Raw genomic sequence first — 23,752 nt, 5'->3', positions numbered from 1 at the left:
TTAGCCTTACATAAGACTTTGCTATGAACCTTTTAAAGTTTTTAATTCTTCTGGCACATTTCAAATACAGTTTGAGGCCTGATGTGGTGGCTCACGCCTGTAATCCCAGCACTTTGGAAGGCCAAGGCTGGTGGATCACCTGAGGTTGGGAGTTCAAGACCAGCCTGACCAACATCGAGAAACCCCATCCCTACTAAAAATACTAAAAATACAAAATTAGCCAGGCATGGTGGCACATGCCTGTAATCCCAGCTACTCAGGCATCTGAGGCAGGAGAATTGCTTGAACCCGGAAGGTGGAGGTTGTGGTGAGCTGAGATGGTGCCATTGCACTCCACCTGGACAAAAAGAGCAAAACTCCATCTCAAAAAAAAAAAAAAAATACAGTTTGATTAATTAAAATTATTATTTGGGTGGAACAGAGGACTTAAACATTGCCTGCTTCCTTAATCCTTTTTTTTTCTTATTGCAGTTTTTCCTTCATAGTAGGAAACCTATAGTAGGTTATTTGTTATTAGTTAATGAGGATAATTAGTCCCATTTTGAGTTTCATGAGATTCTGATTTTCCTCACTGTTTGCGTAGTGCTGCCTGGGATATGGTTGGTGCTTAATAAATATATTCCTTGAACAAATACATGTGTTTGTTCAGGACACATTTTTAGTATGAATACAGACAAACCAGATCACTCTTTTTTTTTTTCCATTTAAAAAAATTATGGTAAAATACACATAACAAACTTACCATTTTCACTCTTTTGAAGGATACAGCTCAGTAGTATTAGATACATTTCATAATGTTGGGTATCTGTCACCACCATCCATCTCTAAAACTCATTTCATGTTTTAAAAATGGGTGGCTTGAGTGTGTTCCAGTCTCTTATATGCTTGTGTATAGTCTAGAGTCAACTGATTTGGGGAGAGCTTTTCAAGCCTCTTGTGGCTGTCTCACCTCCTACAACTACCTGTTGTATCTATCCCGGGCCTAGTCCACCAGTCTTCCGTGTTTGCCCTGTTAACTTGACAACACTCCAAATCCAATGAGTCCTCTCAGGCAGCAGCATGTCATGTTTAAACTAACATACCCCACACAGCTGGGGTTGGGGGAGGGGCAGGAGTCTGGTAGCAGCTCAAAACTAAAACCACTGTTACTGCCTGAAGTTCAGGAACTTAATAAATAAATGCTCCCAGTTTGTTTTATGCCTTTGGTTGAATTCCAGAGCATGGAAATAGGTTCATACAGCTGTATAACCTATAATTTGTTAATCTTTTTATACTGTCATGTCAAATGTGAGAAGTCTGACAATTTTTTTTTTCTTGTAGATGTTGGGTTTGCAATACATTAAAAAAAAAATTCAAGGCCGGGTGCAATGGCTCATACCTGTAATCTCAGCACTTTGGGAGGCTGAGATGGGCGGATCACGAGGTCAAGGAGTTCAAGATTAGCCTGGCCAACATGGTGAATCCCCGTCTCTACTAAAGATACAAAAAGTAGCCAGGCATGGTGGCATGCACTTGTAGTCCCAGCTGCTCGGGAGGCTGAGGCAGGAGACTCGCTTGAACCCGGGAGGCGGAGATTGTGGTGAGCCGGGATCACACCACTGTACTCCAGCCTGGGCAACAGAGTGAGACTCCTTCTCAAAAAAATTAAAATTAAAATTAAAAAAATAAGAGAGAGAGAAAGAAAGAAATTCAAATCAAACCATTAGAGGTTTCCTATAATATTTCTGAGTAATATAGTTAGAAAAACCACTGGATTAGCTGATATCTCAGTACTTTATGCACTTTTCAATTTCTGTATTTCCCTGATTGTCCTAAAAACCAGAAAATAGGAAAGATGTTCTTCTACCCTCGCAATATAAAATTATAGGATTTTGAGCTGTGTTAGGAGTTTGAACTGAGGAAAATACGATTCTATAGAATGATATATTTTCCTAAAGTTTCCTCATGGTTAAAATAGGAACCAGATACCTTTTTGTGTAAGCTTTTAATTTGAAGTATAATGTGTACAGAAAGATGTACAAATTATAAATACACAGCTTGATGAATTTTTTTATACAGTAAGTACGCTTACATATCCAGCATTGTACCACACTCTCAGAAACAATCCTAAGTAATTTCTGTCCTTGACACATTTCTAATATGACAGTTTGGCCTTTGTGTTTGTGTGTTTAATATTATATAAGTGGAATCATACAATGTATACTCTTTGTTGTCTGGCTTTTTTGGCTGAGTACGTTTATGAGATTAATCCATGTTGTATGTAGCAACATTTCATTGTTGTAGAGTGTGTTGTTATGTAACCACATACAATTTTCTGTTATCTTGGGCAGGAAAGGATTAACTCAGCAGGCCCGAGTTGCTCAAATCTTTCATGTTCCCAAGAGGACCATTTTCTGTGACTGGTCCTTGACAGGCCCCAATTGAGCTCTTAGAATATTCTGCATTCAATAAGATTGAATCTTTGAACTTCACTGTTCCAGTTTGTGCAAACAGCATTATTTATGATGAACACCTCCTTTCCTTCTCATGAACTAGAGCTTTGGTAACTGGTCATTCATTGTGTGCCTTCAAGATCACCGGCCAAGAAAAACCCTGAACTCCTAGGCTTTTGTGAGCTTCTATAGTAGACAACACTTCACATAATGTTGTTACAGTTTCTTTTTTTCTTTTTCTTTTCTTTTTTTTCCCCCAAGACAGAGCCTGGCTCTGTTGCCCAGGCTAGAGTGCAGTTGCGCTATCTCGGCTCACAGCAGCTCCGCCTCCTGGGTTCAGGTGATTCCCCTGCCTCATCCTCCCGAGTCCTGGCTAGTTTTTGTATTTTTAGTAGAGATGGGGTTTTGTCATGTTGGCCAGACTGGTCTCAAACTCCTGGCCTCAAGTGATTCACCCGCTTTGGACTCCCAAAGTGCTGGGATTATAGGCTTGAGCCACTGTGCCTGGCCATTGTTGCAGTTTATTGCTGGAGGAATTAAATGCTTTATGTGTGACTCCACTGGGAGAGGACTCTTAGAAGCACGCACCTGGTTTCCTCCAGACTTTACCTGATGTCCCTTTTCCCTTTGCTGATTTTGCTTTGTGTCCTTTTGCTGTAATAAACTGTAAGTGTAACAGTTTCAGAGTCCTGGAATCCTCTTAGCAAATTGCTGAACTTAGGGATGGTCCTGGAGTCTATTGACACAAATCCATTTGGGTGTTGGACATTTGCGTTTCCAGTTTTTGCCGATTACGTATATTGCTGTTGCAATATTTCTTGTATATATCTTTTGGTGAACATGTATACATGTTTCTTGGAGTATGTATCTGGGAGTAAAATTGCATGGTTGTGTTCAACGTCACTATGTAGTGCTAAAAGTTTTCCAGAGTGGGTGAACAGTTTACTCTTCAGCCAGGCAGACTCCATATCTTCACCGGCAATTTGAATTTCATTCTGGTGGGTACATTATGGTCTTAATTTGCATATTTCTAATGACCAATGAAGTTAACTCCCTTTATATATAACATATATCTGTTGGCCATGTGACTATCTTTTTGTTAAGTGTCAGTTCAAGTGACATCAGGTTTTTAAAAATTGGATTGTATGCCTTTTTCTTATTTGTAGGAGTTCTTTATATATTCTGGGTACAATTTTTTTCATGTGTACATTTGTCTCTATACACACATACATACTTATTGTTGATATCTTTTCCTTATTCTTGGATTGCCTTTCTTCCTTTTTTTTTTTTCCGAGATGGAATCTTGTTCTGTTGCCTAGGCTGGAGTGCAGTGGTGTGATAGCGGTTCACTGCAACCTCCACCTCCCGGGTTCAAGCAATTCTCCTGCCTCAGCCTCCCAAGTAGCTTGGAATACAGGCGTGTGCCACCATGCCCGGCTAATTTATGTATTTTTAGTAGAAATGGGGTTTTACCATGTTGGGTATGCTGATCTTGAACTCCTGACCTCAAGTGATCTGCCAGCCTTGACTTCCCAAAGTGCTGGGATTACAGATGTGAGCCAGAATGCCCAGCCTGGGATTGCCTTTCTGCTCTCTTAATGCCTTTGGATGACACTAATTTTAATTGAATTTAAGTTTTTATGTAGTTCAATTTATTTTTCCTTATGGTTAGTGCTTTTAAAAAGTCTTGTTTAAGAAAACTTTTTCTACCACAAACCTTTATTGGTTTACTGTTCTCATGTAGTCCTATCATCTAAAAAGATCATCGTGTTTGGTAGGGGGTCATTATTCACGTTGGTTGCAAAAGAATATATAGTTGAACCAGCATCATTTATTGAAAAAATTCTTCTTTCCCCACTGTACCGTGTCACCTTTGTCATAAATGAGACAACCGTCCACATATGGGTTTGTTTCTAATTTTTTTAGTATTCTGTTGAGCTGTGTGTGTGTGTGTGTGTGTGTGTGTGTGTGTGTGTGTGTGTATGTGTATATATATATATATATATTTTTTTTTTTTTTTCTTTTTTTTTTGAGACGGAGTCTCGCTTTGTCGCCCAGGCTGGAGTGCAGTGGTGCAGTCTTTGCTCACTGCAGGCATTATTTTTTTTATTTTTATTTTTTGGGCAATGGAGTCTTACTTTTATCACCCAGGCTGGAGTGCAGTGGTGCGATCTCGGCTCACTGCAACCTCCGTCTTCCGGGTTCAAGTGATTCTCCTGCTTCAGCCTCCTGAGTAGCTGGAATTACAGGCAGGCGTGCACCACCATGCCTGGCTAATTTTTATATTTTTAGTAGAGACCGGGTTTCACCATGTTGGCCAGACTGGTCTCGAACTCCTGACCTCAGGTGATCTGCCTGCCTCAGTCTCCCAAAGTGTTGGGATTGCAGGTGTGAGCCACTGTGCACAGCCATAATATCTTGTATAAATTCCTTAGTGTGGTTCATTTTCCTAAAGATTGCCTTGGTCTAAGGCTTTTTTATGTCTCTGTATATTTTATAATCAGCTCTTCAATATCCACAAAATAATTTGCCAAGAATTTTGATTATGATTGCATCGACTATAGATTGATTGTGGAAGAATGGACATATTGTTGTCTTCTTTTTTTGTTTTTCTTTTTTATTAATTCTTTGGTTGAGAGTCTCACTCTGTCGCCCAGGCTGGGGTGCAGTGGCGTGATGTCAGCTCACTGCAACCTCTGCCTCCCGGGTTCAAGTGATTCTCCTGCCCCAACCTCCTGAGTACCTGGGACTACAGGCGTGTGCCACCACACTCGGCTAATTTTTTTTTTTTTAGTAGATATGGGGTTTCAATGAGGCTGGTCTTGAACTCCTGGTCTTGAGTGTGTTGTGGAGAAATACTTTGAGACTATCCAGATATCTTGTTCGTTTTCTGTTGGCCTACTAATTTTAGTATCCATAAATGCTTGTCTGCAACAGTTTTTACTGTGGTATTTGTCGAATGACATCTAGTTTCCTTATTTTGTTCAAGATCAGCCTTGGCGAAACCCCATCTCTACTAAATTAGCCAGGCGTGGTGGCGCACTCCTGTAATCCCAGCTACTCAGGAGACTGAGGCAGGAGAATCGCTTGAACCCGGGAGGTGAGGTTGTGGTGAGCGGAGATCGTGCCACTGCACCCAAGCCTGGGTGACAGAGTGAGACTTTGAATCAGACAACAACAAAGAAAGACAATATGTCTATTCTTCCCCAATTAATCTGTAGTCAGTGCAATCATAATCAAAATTCTTAACAGGTTATTTTGTGGCTATTGAAGAGCTGATTATAAAATATATGGAGACACAAAGGCAGATCTTAGACCAAGGCAATCTTGAGGAAGATGAACCACACTACAGAATTGGTCATGGATGAAATCATAGGGGGTCGAAGCTGTCTTCTTGAGTTGAGTCAGTTCCTGAGTGGGGGCCACAAGATCAGATGAGCCAGTTTATCAATCTGGGTGGTACCAGCTGATTCATTAAATGTAGGGTCTGCAGAATATCGCAAGCAGTGATATTAGGAGCAGTTTAGGGAGGGTCTGAATCCTGTAGCCTCCGGCTGCCTAATTCATACCCATAATTTCTAATCTTGTGGCTAATGTTGGTCCTGCAAAGGCGGTCTAGTCCCCAGGCAAGAAGGAAATCTGCTTTGGGAAAGGGCTATTGTCTTTATTTTAAAAACTATAAACTAAGTTCCTCCCACAGTTAGTTCATGCTATGCCCAGGAATGAACAAGGACAGCTTGGAGGTCAGAAGTAAGATGGAGTCAGTTAAGTTAGATCTTTCACTGTCTCAGTCGTAATTTTACAAAGGCTATTTCAAGTTTACAGTCAAGTTGTAGCCAGTTTTCCACCTGTAGTCTAGATACCTGTGATTACTAGAGTGTAGTTCTTCAGCCCAGGTGGAAAGCCTTATTCCCTGACATTTAATGCAGGGACTGGTTATAGGCACTCTTGCTCTGTGAAAGTGTGGGTATTCTACCGTACTGAAGTACTCTATGGAATTATGTGGTCATAGGGCTTTGTGCACTTTTGGCAGCTTAAGAGATCTGGGGCACCGTCCTTTTTGAATCTCATCCCATTCAATTCTACAAGTATCCCACTTAGAAGTCCCACAGTTTTCAGAGAACTATGCTTGTGATTGTTATCACAATAAAAATCCCTGGAGAGGAAGACACCAGGGAGCTTACTTTGTGACCTTTTAGTACTCTTTCATTTATGGCTATTTTTTCCTACTCCTCTGGTTTGGGAGGTTTCTTTCTGGGTTCTGGAAAATGAACTTCTTCAGGGTCTTCTCTTTCACCTTCAAGTGCTACTTTTCTTCAACTCTTTCAGGTTTTGTTGTCAGCCTTTTCTCATCTGTTTTGTATCATCCAGAAGCGCCTTATGATTCTTGGCTGTCCAGGAATGCTGTAAATTTGATTTCGTATTTTTTTCTGTTTTATTTGTGGAAGTGGAGAAACACAGTTCTGTGTATGTTTATTACATGTAGATATTTCTAAGCTTTATTATACTAGAAGACAGTTCATTTCTTAAAACTTTATAGTTACTGTTTTAAAGGTGAGAAGCAAATGTCGTTTTTTTTCTTTTAAAATGTTTCCTATTTTTTTTTTCAAGCAAATGCCATTTTATTTTATGTTTACTGTAGTCCGTCTCAAGAATACTTACAGGGGATATTTTCCTTGAGTTATTTATTTATTTATTTATTTAGATAGATAGATTGATAGATGATCGATCGATAGATAGATACAAGGTCTTGCTCTGTTGTCCAGGATAGAGTGCAGTGGCGCAATCATAACTCACTGCAGTCTTGATCTTCTGGGCTCAAGCCAATCCTCCCACTTCAGCTTCCTCAGTAGCTAGGATTACAGGTGTATGCCACTGTGCCTGGCTAAGCTTGAGATTTTTTAAATATAGAGATGTTAACAATGAAAGCTTTGATCTCTGAGATATTTAATACACCTTTTATTATTAGGCTTACTTTATTCTGATAACATTTGTTGCCTTTTGTAGCTAAATTATTTACATACTTTATTTTGGTTTTTAAACTTTATCAAAAGCCTGAGTAGAATATAGCTGTTTTATTTACAACTTCTTTATTTTATGAAGGTTAGCCTTTTTAAATTATTGACTTGTTTTACTTTTTTCTCTAGTAAGGTTTCACTGTTTCCTTTTGCTGGGGAGGGTGGGTAGAAAACGGTAGAAGAGTTTCTAAAAGCATGGATTGAAAATTTTTAGAGGAATTGCCTGCATGGTAGCTTGATTGCTTGAAATGGGCCCATACTGTCCGAAATTATGTGAGATCTATTTAGTTTAGTGTGTAGCTCAGTGAGTATATATTCTGTCATTCATCCATAGATACGGTTTTGCCAAGTTAAAACGATGGTCTCTTATTCCTAAACTGCATCACCTGTACAAAGGGAATGCAAGTTTGCATCATTTTCCATGTAGAATTATAGCAGTGGTCTGAGGTTGAGAGGGTAAGATTTGAGGTGGGATTAGGGAAGGACCAGCACTGCTGCTCCTTTGACAGCATGAGAGAACCCTGGAGGTGTTGGTGCCGTGTTGACCAGCACTCACTCCACCCTCCATTTCCCACTGCAAGAAACTAAGAGGAAGCTTGTGGGGAAGGGGAGTCAGAGAAATGTCCATAGTCTCTTAGCTCTGATCTGACAGAGTAGAGTATAGAAGGGAGAATGTGGGACTGAGAGATAATGGGTTAATAATGAACATGATCAGGCTGGGAGTAGTGGCTTACGCCTGTAATCCCAACACTTTGGGAGGCCGAGGTGGGTGGATCACAAGGTCAGGAGTTCAAGACCAGCCTGGCCAATATGGTGACACTCCATCTCTACTAAAAATATAAAAATTAACTGGGCGTGGTGGTGGGCGCCTGTAGTCCCAGCTACTCGGGAGGATGAGGCAGGAGAATCGCTTGAACCTGAGAGGCAGAGGTTGTAGTGAGCTGAGATTGCACCACTGCACTCCAGCCTGGGCGACTGTGAGACTCCATCTCCAAAAAAAAAAATTGACATGATCCGATAAGCATTTTTTTTAAATGCACTTTTTTTGTTTTGCATTTTACCATATTTTTGTGATGTGTGTGACAAATCAAGTTATTCAACAGTTCTAGTCTTTATATTATTCTTTAAAGAAAATTTCTATATCTCTGTGACTTAAATTTATTTTTTTTGGAAGATTTTTCTGAGAACTTTGATATTTTCACTTGAAATATTTGGTATCCTTCATTTGCTTTTCTTTTTCTTCAGTACATGCAAGTAGAGTTCAAATGTTAGTAGCTGAGATGACAAACTTTTTCTAAACCTTAAAAATAATGTTGTTAGAGAAAAGGTTGGAAATAATTTGTGAGTAGATTTTAATTTCCTTTTTTTAAAGACTTAATTTTTTAAAGAGTCATTTAAGGTTCACAGCAAAATTGAGAGGAAGGTACAGAGATTTCCCCTGTATCCCTTCCCCTACATACACATAGCCTTTTTTTTTTTTTTTTTTTACTGTGGACATTCCTTTCTAAAGAGGTACATTTCTTTTATTTGATGAACTTACATTGACATACTGTTATCACCCAAATTCTGTAGTTTAGGGTTCACTCTTGGTATTCTATACTCTGAGTTTTGATAATGCATATATCCACCATCATAGTATCATACAAAGCATTTTCATTGCCCTGAAAATCCCCTGTGCTCTGACTGTTCATCCCTCCTTCCTTCACAATCCCTGGCCACCACTGATCTTTTTATTGTTTCCATAGTTTTACCTTTTCCAGAATGTCATATACTTGGAATTATACAATGCGATATGTAGCCTTTCAGATTGGTTTCACTTAGCTATGTGCATTTGAGATTCCTCCATGTTTTTTAGTGACTTGGTAGCTCATTTCTTTTTAGTGATAGTCTGGATGTACCACAGTTTGTTTATTTATTTTTTTGGATTTTATTGATACTTTATAATTTTTCATTGCAGGGCTCATTTATGTAGCATGCCATTAAGAGAGACAGAAAATTTTTCCTTTAACTTAAATTTGAATTTGTCTTGATGTTTGTTTGCTTTTTGTAGGTTCTACATGAAACATTTTCTCAACACACATTCCTCATGAATGGTCTCATTCAAGGTGTTAAGGTAAGAGAAAAATTTTATGTGGTTTGTAATGAACCAAAGCCAGGAATCCTTGGTAGTTTAATTCTGGACGTTTTAGTGGGACTTTGGGAAACAAATACTATTTGTTCTGGGGACTGAAATCTAAATTTTTAGCTGGGTTATTAAAAGTCATTTTAAAATACAACACAAATACATAAGGCATAGAATGGTTTACTGGCAAATAGCAGTGTGAATACTCTATAGGCCTAACTTCATTTTTATTATTGTGTACACAACAGGTCATAAAGGGTTTAATTATGTAACTTTTAACTTCTGTGCCTATCAACAGAATAAAGGGGGCAATTGCTACCGTCTTCTTTTTAGGTATATTAAAAAGAAGTGTATCTGAGGAAGAAGGAAGCCCAGCTGATACATTGGCCATAGCTTTATAATAACCACTTGATATAATTAGTCTTAATTCATTATGTCGATTTTAATATGATATATATAAAAACGGCTTTTAACCGTTTTCCTGTTTGCACCGAGAATACTCACCAGTGGTGCTACATTTACTCCAAGATAACTTTGCCACAAAACATGTTGCTTTTATTATTATTTTTGCATTGCTTTAGTATATAGACTTTGGAAACAAAAGACATCATTCTACTGATAGCATTCTTTTTCCTCATTCTTTTTTTTTTTTTTTTTTTTTTTGAGACGGCATCTCGCTCTGTCACCAGGCAGGAGTGCAGTGGTGTCATCTCGGCTCACTGCAGCCTCCGCCTCCTGGGTTTAAGGAGTTCTCCTGCCTCAGCCTCCCGAGTAGGTGGGACTACAGGCATGTGCTACCACGCCCAGCTGATTTTTGTATTTTTAGTAGAGACAGGATTTCACCATGTTGGTCAGGATGGTCTTGATCTCTTGACCTTGTGATCCACCTGCCTTGGCCTCCCAAAGTGCTGGGATTACAGGCGTGAGCCACTGCACCTGACCTTTCCTCATTCTTTTAAATAATTTTATTTTTGAGATGGAGTCTCGCTCTGTTGCCTAGGCTGGAGTGCAGTGGTGTGATCTCAGCTCACTGCAACCTCCACCTCCTGGGTTCAAGCGATTCTCCTGCCTCAGCCTTCCGAGTAGCTGGGATTTCAGGTGCCCGCCACTATGCTCAGCTAATTTTTTGTATTTTTAGTAGAGATGGGGTTTCACCATGTTGGCCAGGCTGGTCTTGAACTGCTGACCTCAAGTGATCTGCTCGCCTTGGTCTCCCACAGTCCTGCAATCACAGACATGAGCCACTGCGCCTGGCCTTCCTTCTGTTTTCAGTAGTGGTGTTTCCAGTTACAAACTATAGTAACATTCTGTCACTGAAAATGTCAAATCCTAGAAAATGCAGCACTTCTACCTGTGGTGTTAACATTGTTCTTGAACAGTTATCGGCTTAAAGTTCATTTGATGAATCCAGTTTTTTGAAATAGACAGTTCTGATGATTCAGGTTATTCTGATGTTCTGTTTAGAAATAACTCTAAGAACACTTTTTATATTTTACTTTCACATTGAAAAATCAACCAGCTTTGCTTCAGCCTCGAAGAGTGTGTGTATGTAAAATTAAATGAATGCTGGTGGTGAACTGCACTTGTTTTTTCTAAGTAGGAAAAGGGTTAAATAGGGGTTTAAAGTATAATAGTATTTTTTAGTCTGTTATAGTAAAGCATATGAGTATAGGGTCTAATTTGTGCTTTCCAGTTTAGATAATGTCAATCTATGCATAATTATACTTTGTACTGAACAAGATACTTAAAATTATTCCCAAGGCCACACGTGGTGGCTCACACCTGTAATCCCAGCACTTTGGGAGGCCGAGGCAGACAGATCACGAGATCAGGAGATCGAACCATCCTGGCTTAACACAGTGAAATCCTGTCTTTACCAAAAAATACAAAGAATTAGCCGGGCGTGGTGGTGGATGCCTGTAGTCCCAGCTGCTGGGGAGGCTGAGGAAGGAGAATCGCTTGAACCTGGGGGATGGAGGTTGCAGTGAGCCAAGATCACGCCACTGTACTCCAGCCTGGGCGACAGAGGGAGACTCTGTCTCACAAAAAAAAAAAAAAATTATGCCCTAGTAATGTGCCGAATTTAGCCATTGTAATTCACTGTTTTCATAGCTCTTACAAAACAGTCATATAATAAATAATATTAAATACTAATAAATTAATAAATATTATTTGCCTGTTTTCAGAAAGAAGTTGAGGATATTTATATGTAAAACAGCATTTTATTTATTTTTTATCATTTGGGTACTTTTTTTTTAATAGCGTCTGTCTTTTTACTAAAGAAAAGCAAAGTTCAAATGCCCAACAGTAATTATGTTGAACACTTAGTACACATAAATAGACAAAAGGCTACTGAGAACACTGGACTTAGATAAAAGTGTTATAGGTATACCTACAACTTAATTTATAAATAAATAAGAAAAAAGTCCCTGACTGAAAGGATAGTGAAGATTTGTTTCTCAATGTTCTTTAATTTGGACAACCCCCACCAACTGAGCAGACGTCCCAGTGTTAGACGAAAATGACTGCTCTCCCCACCAGCAGTTACAGTACTCGACACCACTGGCCCCACTGGTTCAGAGGGGAGAGTGTTTGGCCCGTGGCTCTATGTGGTTCCAGCTTCAGGAGGCCAACCCATGCCTTTGGTCACCTGAGACTTTTTAAACAGCATTGGCACTTTTTGCTGGTCTGAACCATTTTGAATGCTACCACCCAGCAGAGAGGAGGTTCTCATTAGATTCTAAATCTGCTATTTAAATTACTTTTCACTTAAAAAAAATAAACTTATTAGAATAAGGCCACCTAGGAATGTTGTTAAGCTCTTCAGCCTTTGGCTGATATTACATGAGACTACAAATAATAAATATAGCTTTTCCCACAGGTGCAGCTTCTGGGGCTTGGTCTACAGTGTTCAGAAAGACACACTGTGAAAAAAAAAGTCAGGCTAGGTCAGGTGCGGTGGCTCACGCCTGTAATTCCAGCACTTTGAGAAGCCGAGGTGGGCGGATCACCTGAGGTTGGGAGTTTGAGACCAGCCTGACCAACATGGAGAAACCCTGTCTCTACTAAAAATGCAAAATTAGCCAGGCGTGGTGGCAAATGCCTATAACCCTAGCTACTCGGGAGGCTGAGGCAGGAGAATTGCTTGAACCTGGGAGTTGGAGGTTGCAGTGAACCGAGATCATGCCATTGCACTCCAGCCTGGGCAACAAGAACGAATCTCCGTAAAAAAAAAAGTCAGACTAGTGCAGGAGCTCCAGTGGCCTCTGCAAATGAGGGCTTGGCAATTATCAGTGGACGGACACATGGTATCCAGCACCAGGCCATGGGCCTTCCTGCTTCCTGAGTTTCACAAGTAGGATGCATGTGAGGGGAGCAGCCCATACCTCTGTTGAAGGAAGGCTATAGTACTTTCCAGGGCACAGCCTGGACGAATGATGCCTAACTTTCTATGCACAGATAAGTCAGCCACAGTTGAGCCAAGACAACACTCAGGGGTCTGGCTATCCCTAGTTAGTCCCCCATCAATGACCAAGGACAACTGAGGCCAGAGGTCTTATAACTCCATGACATTCAGAGAACTGTCCTGGGAGCTGAGGTTGGCGCTAGTGAGAGCAAGAGGATGCCCATACATCTTGGCCAAGTCTTGCATAAAGGCATAATCAGGAATCTGGATGCCTTATAAGAGGAGTTAAAGGTGTTTGGGTCCTTGTTGAGCTCCTCTGAACGTTCCATCTCTGGGGGAACTCGTCCTGGCAGTAGATCTTTCAGGAGCTCCTGGGGTACTCTCATACAGCCAGTAACTTGGCCTTCCTGCAGCCCTTGAGACGGTACACAGTGCGCAGGGCAGCTTGCTGCGCAGGCCAGGCCATGTGGCATATCGGTGGGGATGGCTACCATGGTGCTGGTGTGCAGCTCAGCCATGGCTGAACGCTCTGGGCTTGCCCCCTCACTCAGTCCCACACTGGCAGCCACTGTGATCCTCGGATCTCCCTGGACTGGCTACAAATAACAAATAATACCACAGGTGCAGCTTCTGGGGCTTGGTCTACAGTGTTCAGAAAGACACATTGCATAAAAAAAAGTCAGGCTGGGTCAGGCACGGTGGCGTACACCTGTAATCCTTGCACTTTGGGAGGCCGAGGTGGGTGGATCACCTGAGGTTGGAAGTTTGAGACCAGCCTGACCAACATGGAGAAACCCTGTCTCTACTAAAAATACAAAATTAGCCGGGCCAACCAGAGACATCCTCCCATTTGGGTACTTTTATTATTTAACAAACACCGTGGACACATAAACAAGTGAAACACAACCTAGAAATAGTTTACAGACTTTCTGTTTCCAGTTAAACAGAGAACTATGACTAAAGTATTAGTAACATATAGAGTTTATGCATAAGTACATTTCTAAATAAAATTCCCAATTTACCACTTTTTTGTTTGGAATAATCCTCACAAAACCGTTAGAATCCTAAAGTAAAAATACATTTAACTTATGTCAGAAACAATGAATTCAAAATGGAAAGTAGTTAAAAATCTGAAATGTTTTTTCTCATAAACTTGGAAAGAAACAATGAATTCAAAATGGGAAGTAGTTAAAAATCTAAAAATTTTTTTTTCATAAACTTGGAAAGAACTACCTTCTACTTCCATAAATACATTATGCTTTATAACAATGTATTGTGTTGCCATATACAACAGACCTTTATGAACTGCTAATATAACTTTTCAGACTCACTCTGACCAATTCTAGATTGTTGAGAAACCTTTTGTTGCTGTTGTTGAAGTATATTCTATAAATATAAAAGAAAAAAATTGTGAAATAACAATTTGGGTAAATTTTTAAATTTACTAAAAAATATTCTACATTAAACTTAGTTTTAAAATCAATACTTTAAAAATTTTGTTTTTAACAACTATTATGACCAAATTTAGGTAATTTGTGTTTACTACTAATGTGCGACAATATAATCCTACCAGTGGCTGAATAGGAAATTTTAGCAATATTCAAGACCTGTCCTTTTTTTTTTTTTTTTTTTTTTTTTTTTGAGACAGAGTCCCGCCCTGTCGCCTAGGCTGGAGTGCAGCAGTGCCATCTCAGCTCACTGCAACTCCCCACTGTCCGGGTTCAAGTGATTCTCCTGCCTCAGCCTCCTGAGTAGCTGGGATTATAGGCACACACCACCATACCTGGCTAATTTTTGTGTTTTTAGTAGATACGGGGTTTCACCATGTTGGCCAGGCTGTTCTCAAACTCTTGACCTCGTGATCCACCCGCCTCGCCTCCCAAAGTGCTGGGATTACAGGCGTGAGCCACTGCGCCCGGCCAAGACCTGTCTTATTTCTTGATTGTTTCAATATCCACACAGATTATCCTTCCAATAATAGTGGTCTTTCAGTTCCTTGATCTATTTCCCTCCACCCTAAGTTAGCCATTCACTTATAATAACTCTAACCATTACGTAGTATTAATAATGGCAGACTTTCTAAGAGATAGGTACTCATTATTCCCTTTCATAGATAAGTGAATTGAGACATAAAGATAAATACTTTGCCTGTTGTTTCACAGATGCAATTGCTCAAACCAGAATTTTATCCCAAAAAGTATTGCTTCCAGCATCCAGACTGTAACCATTATACATACTGTTTCTCTATATACCCTAGTATTCAACCACTACCTCCTTACCATTCTAGCTTATAACCACTACCTCCTTACCATTCTAGCTTACTGTATTTTGTACTACAGCTCAATATATCAGCACTGAAAACCCATCCTACCTGTCTTTCACTGTCACCCCTAACCCTGTATCCTCACTTTCATCTTTCTTGGCTTAAATTCTGTGGTCAATCTTTATGATTACTGCTTTGCATATAAAGCTTGCTCTCTTTTTACTCTGTCACACTTGGTTGGCTAAACCCCAACCCTTGAAAACTTAATTCTCTAGCTACTCTGTCTGAAGGCAATACCTTTTCCACCATCTGATGACCTTAACTATGTCACTAAATAAATAGAAGTAATCCAAAGAGAAATTTCAATCTCCCATTACCACATCTACCATCCACCTACATGTATCTGTTCTCATATACTCTACCTCCTCTCCTGTTTCTAAGGATGAACTGTCCTTGTTCCTTGCTGAAGCCAGCTTCTTCACATATCTCATCCATTCTCAGGAATTCAGCAATTATGCCTTTTTTCCCCAGTATTTTAAATTTTCCCTCTAAATTATTCCTACCAGCATACAAGCATTCTATTTCTCCAGTCTTAAAAACAAAACCTCTTTTCCTTTTCTCCTCAGTTTACTACCCCATTTCTTTCTCTCCCATGCTGTCTTACATTCATTACAAGTAGACTTCCACACTCACTTTTCTACCAGAATTATTCTGATTCTTTTTCTTTTTTTTTTTTTTTGAGACAGAGTTTCGCTCTTGTTGCCCAGGCTGGAGTGCAATGGCGCGATCTCAGCTCACTGCAACCTCTGCCTCCTGGGTTCAAGCGATTCTCCTGCCTCAGCCTCCCAAGTAGCTGGGACTACAGGCGCACACCAGCATGCCCGGCAAATTTTTTGTATTTTAGTAGAGACAGGGTTTCACCATGGCCAAGCTGGTCTTGAACTCCTGGCCAGGTGATCCGCCCACCTCGACCTCCCAGAGTGCTGGGATTACAGGTGTGAGCCACCGCGCCTGGCCCCTTTTTCATTTTTAAAAGGCGTTCTTTACTTGCTTTCTTCACTTGGCCTAGCATAGTTTTCTTTCTACCTGTTAGGCCACTCATTCTCAGTCTTCTTATACTATAATTCATCTCTAGATCACTTATAATACCTAATACTATGTAAATAGTTGTTACACTGTATTTTTTTATTTGTATTTTTTATTGTTGTATTCTTATTTTTAATTGTTTTCTTCCAAATATTTTTCATCCATGATTGGATGAATCTACAGATATGGAGCCTGCATATACAGAGGGTTGGCTGTGTAGTGATTTAAACTAGATACATGGACAATGGGCAAATGATCCGAACTAGATCAGTGGTATTTCTCCAGAGGAATTTCCTGCTAGAGCTATTGAGATTTTCTCAGTCTACTGGGGTTACTTAACTTGTAGTAAGCCTAGGATTGCAAAAACTGTCCTGCTTACTGTGTTGAGACACCTTACTAAGAATTGGTGAGAGAACCCAGATAACACCACATGAACAACTCCTTCCCTGTGTCCATCTAGCTGTGCCTGAAGCTCAACTTACCCACAGCTGCTTTTATATAAAGTATTAATAATAATCCTTCTTTTGTATGAGGAAACTCTCTTCTTTCATTTGCCTATTAAACTTTCCCCTCCTTCACCCACCCACGTGTGCCCATGTCCTTATTCTTCTTGGTGCAAGATGATGAACCTTGGGTATTTCCCCAGACAACGAAGCTGCTTCACTTTGAGTCGTTCCGCTTATCAGTTTGTCTGCTGTCCTGGGTTAATCAGTTGGTGGCTGATAGGGTATTGGAATCTGTTTCTCTTTCTTTTGAGCTATGTGAACTTGGAGACTTCTGTGAGTTTATTTTCTCCGAAAAGTTCTATTCAATTCACCAAATGTATTTGAAAACCGGGGTTTACCAGGCCCTGTGATAGGCACCCCGGGTACAGAGATAAGAAGAAACCTCATCCTTCTGACCTTAATCTCAATTTTGAGTCCAGTGGAGAAGATAGACAAATAACAAGTGATTTAATGGAGTGTTGAAATCATAATAGAAGAACTAAGAGACTAGATAGAGGAGAGGAGGTGCTTCTTTCCCAGGGTTGGGAAGAATCACTAGCAGTTTCTAGGCTCCAAGTGTGGGATGGACATGCATGCAAAGGCCCGTGCAAAGGCCCATTGGCACACAGGAACATTGTATGTCCAGAAAACTGGAAGTATTGCATGCAGCCGCAGCATAGGATGTGTGTCAGGAGCCAGGTTTTGGAGTGTCCTATTTATGTGATGTGCTGAGGAATTTTTAAAATGTATCATGGAAATTCAGATACACAAAAGAATCGTGTAATGAATATCTGTGTACTCATCACCTATTTCATTATTCATCAGCATTTTTCTACTCTTGTCCATCCCTGCTCTCCCCACTCTGCTGCTTATCTGTAGCATTGAAATGAAGGTGGTCAGCCAACAGAGTGACTGGCAAATAGTGGGCAAGCAGTGAATGTGAGTTCCTTGACTTCCTTTGCTTCTGTGTGGTGTTACCTGTGTCTCACACTCTTCCCCTTAGTTTCAACTGTAGTTGTTGTTCAAGTTGGATTATATCCTTCTTCCTAAACTCATCAGGCGGAGAGAACTTTACTTTGATTGACAAAGTTGACAAAGAATCTTGTTTCTTTTGAGCATTAAGCATATGTACGCTCCTCTTCTTTATCCCTGTGAGGCCCTGGGGATAGTATATGGTGTACATTCATTTGGGTGTCATTGTACCAGTTAATGCAGAGTTTTGTGCAGAATTGATACGCCATATATATTTATTAAAATGATTTAAATTTCTAGCTTCTTCCCATATGCTTGGTGTGTGTTCATCTTAAGGGCCAAATGTGTGTGTGTGTGTGTGTATATATATATCATGTCATCTCTCTTTTCTGATTCCTTCTGGAAAACAAGCTTTTTTACTTCTTCCTTCCCTTTCTGATAGAACATTTACATTTTTGTTTTTACATTATTTTATTTTATATTTTATTTTAATTAGACAAGAGTTTTGCTCTTGTTGCCCAGCCTAGAGTGCAAAGGTGTGATCTTGGTTCACTGCAACCTCTGCCTCTCGGGTTCAAGTGATTTTCCTGCCTCAACCTCCTGAGTAGCTGGGATTACAGGCGCCTGCCACCAAGACTAGCTAATTTTTTGTAATTTTGTATTTTTAGTAGAGATGGGGTTTCACCATGTTGGCCAGACTGGTCTTGAACTCCTGACCTCAGGTGATCCACTTGCCTTGGCCTTCCAAAGTGCTGGGATTACAGGCGTGAGCCACCACGCCAGGCCTAATTTTATTTTTTAAATGTTAGTTTGTATTTAATGTTTCAAATTATTATTCTGTTTTGGGGCCAGTACAATGAATTAGAGCTAATGCATTTAGAAAATATGAATTACAGGTAGTTGAGGGATCAAATTACAAAACTAACCTTTTCTTCTGTTTCTTCTCCAGGGTCTACTCTCTTTTTTGAGTGCCCCACTCATAGGTGCCCTGTCTGATGTGTGGGGGAGGAAACCCTTTCTTCTGGGCACTGTATTCTTCACCTGCTTCCCAATCCCGCTGATGAGGATCAGCCCATGGTGAGTGACTTGGCCCTTCACCTCCCGACTGCCTGTTTTGAGTCACATGTAAATTATACTTACATTTGCAGAGCACTTCTTAACTATTAACAAAGCAGTTGTACTTGTGTTTTCATTTGATTTCTCTGGTAATACTGAATGCCAGTTTGGACAGTTGTCATTATATCCATTTTATAAATGGGGAAGTGAAGACATTCTAGAATTAAGTCTGAGATAGGTTATTTAGGTGAAGAAATAGAAATAAAAGATGCCTCTTCAGGCAGCTGATGTTGCTATGATGTCAGGTATGGGAGTTTAACCCTGGAGATGGGCTAACAATCTTCATCACTGTGGCTTTTAGTTGACTTTGTAAATATATTATATTTGTCAGCTCATCGCTATGGGGCACCGACACAAACATAGTTTATATCATAATAGGCGGGAGTCACTTTAAAATACACTATAGTAAGGCTGATAGCCTATTTTAAATCATAATGTGAATTTGAGTTCGTTTTTTTTTCCTTCTTTTTTTTTGAGATGGGGTGTCTTCCCCTGTCGACCAGGCTGGAGTGCAGTGGCGTGATCTTGGCTCACTGCAACCTCTGCCTCCCAGGTTCAAGCAATTCTCCTGCCTCAGCCTCCTGAGTAGCTGGGACTACAGATGGCTAATTTTTGTATTTTTAGTAGGGACGGGGTCTCACTATATTGGTGAGACTTCCCTTGAACTCCTGACTCCTGGTTACCTGCCTCGGCCTTCCAAAGTGCTGGGATTACAGGCATGAGCGACTGTGCCTAGCCCTTTTTTTTTCCCTTTGTATAAATCAGGAGAGTATTTAGCATGTGACCAAAGCCCATTTAGTTACCAAAGGTGGGTCGGAATTTGCATGTGAGCTGTAACTTAGTTGTTTTTTTTTGGATAACAGAAGATGGTATTTTGGTGTGTATTCCTATTGCAGAGATGCTCTTATGTGAAGAACACACTTACATGTGGAAGTTTTTGTTTTGGTTTTTAATCCTATTAATATATTTTTTTGGGGGGGCTCGTGTGAAAATATTTTCATTTGATTATTTGGTAGGAATTTCATGCTAACATCTATCACATTCTAAATTTATTGGGTACCCATAATCATTTTATTTTCTATGAGTTGATGAATTTTTTGGTATTGAGTCTTTATGTCCAAGATGTCATGCTTTTCCAATGAGTTGGGACTTTTTAATGTCCTTTTTTTAGCTTAAAATTTTTTCTTTAGATCTTGTACATTTCTTGTTAAGTTTTGTTCCTATAAATTTTATCCTTTTTGTTCTGCTGCAACATGAGCTCTTCTAATTGCTTGGTTTTCTAGGTATGTTAATATCATCTGTAATTTTATGTCTTTCCTTCCTGTTTTCATACTGCTCACTGCTTTTGCTAATTGCTTTCACTAATGAATATTAGTAAATCAAAGTGATGATTTTGGTCTTTTTTTCTTTATATATATAAAAAGGGAGTATTGTAGTGTTTCGTCATTAGGTGTTAAGCTAGTTTTTAGACTGAAAAATATTCCTATTGTATACACAGAGTTTTAAAAAACATTAAGAGTACATGTCAGATTTTGATGACTTTATAGCATTAATGGATATTATTTGCCTTTTCTCTTTTTTTTTTTTTTTTTTTTTTTTGAAATGGAGTCTCGCTCTGTTGCCCAGGCTGGAGTGCAGTGGTGCAGTCTCGGCTCACTGGCAAGCTCTGCCTCCTGGGTTCACGCCATTCTCCTGCCTCAGCCTCCTGAGTAGCTGGGACTTCAGGCGCCTGCCACCACTCCTGGCTAATTTTTTGTATTTTTAGTGGAGATGGGGTTTCACCGTGTTAGCCAGGATGGTCTCGATCTCCTGACCTCGTGATCCGTGATCCCCTTTTCTCTTTAGAGCTACTAAAATGAATAATTATATTATAGATTTTTAAATATTAAATATTTGTCTATCCTGAAGTAAACCCCATTTTTTGTTCTATAAGATTTTTCTTTGTTAATTTTAAACTAGGTTTTTAAAAAAGCATCTATCACATGATAGAAATTTTTGGTCTTAATTACACTAATATAGTATTTTTCATTATGATTTCTGCTTTTATGTAGATCTTCAAATCATTTGTTGTATGTCTTTTTCTTACTTATAGCCAGGATATTTGAGAAGGTTTTTTTTCTGTCGGCTACCTTTAAAAATAAAACTTTTACCTAATGCCTTTATTCTTTCCGTTTTTCCTCTTGTTTTTTTAGGGGGCATGTACTGACCCCCTTTGAACAATGATGAAATTAGTATGTTTCTACTTCTTCCTGTCTTAAATTTTTTTTTTTGGTATATTTAAGTATACATACATATACAAGTATACTTCTTTATGTGTAATCTTTACATGATGTCTTTGGCTCAGGTAATAAAGGTGTACATATACTCCCTTTCTCTTGGGTCATTAAAATAATCTTTTTATAGGTGGTATTTTGCGATGATTTCTGTGTCTGGAGTCTTCTCGGTCACGTTCTCTGTTATATTTGCCTACGTAGCTGATGTCACTCAGGAGCACGAGCGAAGTACAGCTTATGGATGGGTAAGATAATAGATTATATATTTTTTTAACCAGAATAGTAATTAACATTGTATTAGAAATTTACTGGAAAGTGAGTTTATTAGTCCTTTCCTGCACTGCTATAAAGAAATATCTGAGACTGGGTAATTTATAAAGAAAAGAGGTTTAATTGTATCACAGTTCTGCAGGCTATAAAGGAAGCATAGAGGCTTCTGCTTCTGGGGAGGCCTCAGGAAGCTTTTACTCATGGTGGAAGGCAGAGCCGGAGCAGGCATCTTCACATGACTGGAGCAGGAGGAAGAGAGAGCAAAGACGGAGGTGCTACACACTTTTAAACGACCAGATCTCAAAGAATTCACTCACTATTACAACCAAGGAAGGTGGTGCTAAACCATTCCTGAGAAACTGCCCCCATGATCCAGTCACCTCCTACCAGGCCCCATCTTCAACAATGGGGATTACAATTGAACATTTGAATTTTTCAAAAAATTATTCTGATTTGTTTCTTGTTATCTGATCCTGAGGAGTGTTAAGCAGTCAAGGTGCACGAGTCTTTGTGCACCTAATTTTAATTGGAGAGGTGCTGAACCTCAGCAACGTGAATCCATTGTTAACTCTATTGGTGGTTGTGTGTTTTGGACATACATTTGGGACATGGTATGTAGAAAAAGACTACGTTCACTCATTCATCAAATACATAGTTGCTGAATAACAAAAGTTATAGGAGACCGTTTTTCTGATAATTTCACACCAGAGAGTGTTTCTAATTTTCTCAGGCATGGTAATGGCGTTATGGTTATGTAGAAGAAAGACTTGTTAGAAGATAGCTGAAGTCTTTTACATCAGTGTCAGGACTCTGCCAGTTATTTTCAGATAGTTCGGGGAAAAGATAGCATAGCATGTGGATGTGCATGGGTGGGTATGTGTTCCAAGCCTGAACCTGTGAGACATGGAAGTATGCTTTGTACCCTTCTACCATCTTCCTCTGTATTTGAAAACATTCAGAATAAGAAAGTGGAAGAAGAAAGATGATCTGGCTAGGTTGTGGGGAATAGGCTGGAGAGAGATTGAATGCCAGAAACTTAGGTTATTTATCTCCTTTTCCTGGGTGTTTTAAATCTGCTTCCTGGAGTAGAGTAAGTTCTCATTCATTGCTGACTGAATGAATAACTTCCTGAATCAATGATGGGCATATAAATGAGTTACTACCGTTTCACAGAACACAACAGTTTTTACTTTGTTGACTTTAGACATCAGTAGTTTGAAAACTACTCTTTCAACCCCACTTCCCTCTGACTCTTCTACCTTCCCTCTCTCTCCTTGCTTCTTCCCTCCACTCCTGAATGTCCCTCTCATGCCATGCCCTAAAAAGGGGCTTCTCCAGAGTCGTGATGGAGGAGGACAGAGATAGAAGCTGATAGGAAAGCTTCAAATAAGGCAAGATTTGGTGCTCACTCAGGAACACCCAAAACAGAAATAGGCCGGGTGTGGTGGCTCACGCCTGTAATCTCAGGACTTTGGGAGGCTGAGGCGGGGGCAGATCACAAGGTCAAGAAATCGAGACCATCCTGGCCAACATGGTGAAACCCCGTTTCTACTAAAAATACAAAAATTAGCCGAGCGTGGTGGTGTGCACCTGTAATCCCAGCTACTTGGGAGGCTGAGGCATGAGGATTGCATGAACCCGGGAGGCGGAGGTTGCAGTAAGCCAAGATTGTGCCACTGCCCTCCAGGCTGGCAACAGTCAGACCCGCCTCAAAAAAAAAAAAAAAATTCCACCCCCCCAACTCCAAAAGTTGCCCCCCCCCATGCCCCTGCCAAAAAAAAAAAAAAAAAAGAAAAAAGAAGGCAGGTTGTTCATATTCAACATGTGCCCATGAGGCTTGGCCAACAGAATGGTGAGGGACAGCTTTCTTCTACAGCATGGGAAATACTGTTGAGATACTCATTTTTCTGCAATATTATTAGATTTTTGTTCCTCCCTTTCAGCTGAGAAACCATTCACACAGCTGTTGTGCTGAGCAGTAGTGCTTTCAGGAAAGATTTAAGAGAGTTCTAACCAGAAGTGCCTGTGACTTCATTACCCTCTCCAGCTCAGCTCCTCATTGTATAATGGCAGTTAGGATTAATGTCTACTCATAGGGGCACTGAGAGAAATCAGTGAGCGTGCACATCCGGACTGAGACAGCACTCAGCTGAAGTGTGCTCCCAGCCAGCATAAGCAACTCAGCATGCAAGGCTACCTGGATTGCAGTCTACCTATCTTACAGATATAGGAGAATTTATTGCCAATTAATTACAGAATGTGTCAATCAAGTTCTAAGGAGCATTTTGAGACCCATTAAATAGCAATAT

General features: G+C 39.9%; 1 protein-coding gene and 1 pseudogene across 1 annotated transcript in view; one reads left to right on the top strand and one right to left on the bottom strand.

The window, feature by feature from the left end:
- MFSD14B (major facilitator superfamily domain containing 14B) overlaps positions 1 to 23,752 on the top strand; it is a 77,117-nt gene that overhangs the window by 37,856 nt on the left and 15,509 nt on the right. The window contains exons 3-5 of the mRNA XM_007969821.3: positions 9,501 to 9,563; positions 18,734 to 18,861; positions 21,304 to 21,418. Coding sequence (XP_007968012.2) covers positions 9,501 to 9,563; positions 18,734 to 18,861; positions 21,304 to 21,418 — 306 coding nt within the window. The remainder of the gene's footprint in view (positions 1 to 9,500; positions 9,564 to 18,733; positions 18,862 to 21,303; positions 21,419 to 23,752) is intronic.
- On the bottom strand, positions 12,523 to 15,732 carry LOC103219789 (threonylcarbamoyl-AMP synthase pseudogene; annotated as a pseudogene).

Source organism: Chlorocebus sabaeus, chromosome 12 (genome assembly GCF_047675955.1).
Source record: "Chlorocebus sabaeus isolate Y175 chromosome 12, mChlSab1.0.hap1, whole genome shotgun sequence".
Lineage (NCBI taxonomy): Eukaryota > Metazoa > Chordata > Mammalia > Primates > Cercopithecidae > Chlorocebus > Chlorocebus sabaeus.
This window is presented reverse-complemented; position numbering and strand designations above follow the sequence as displayed.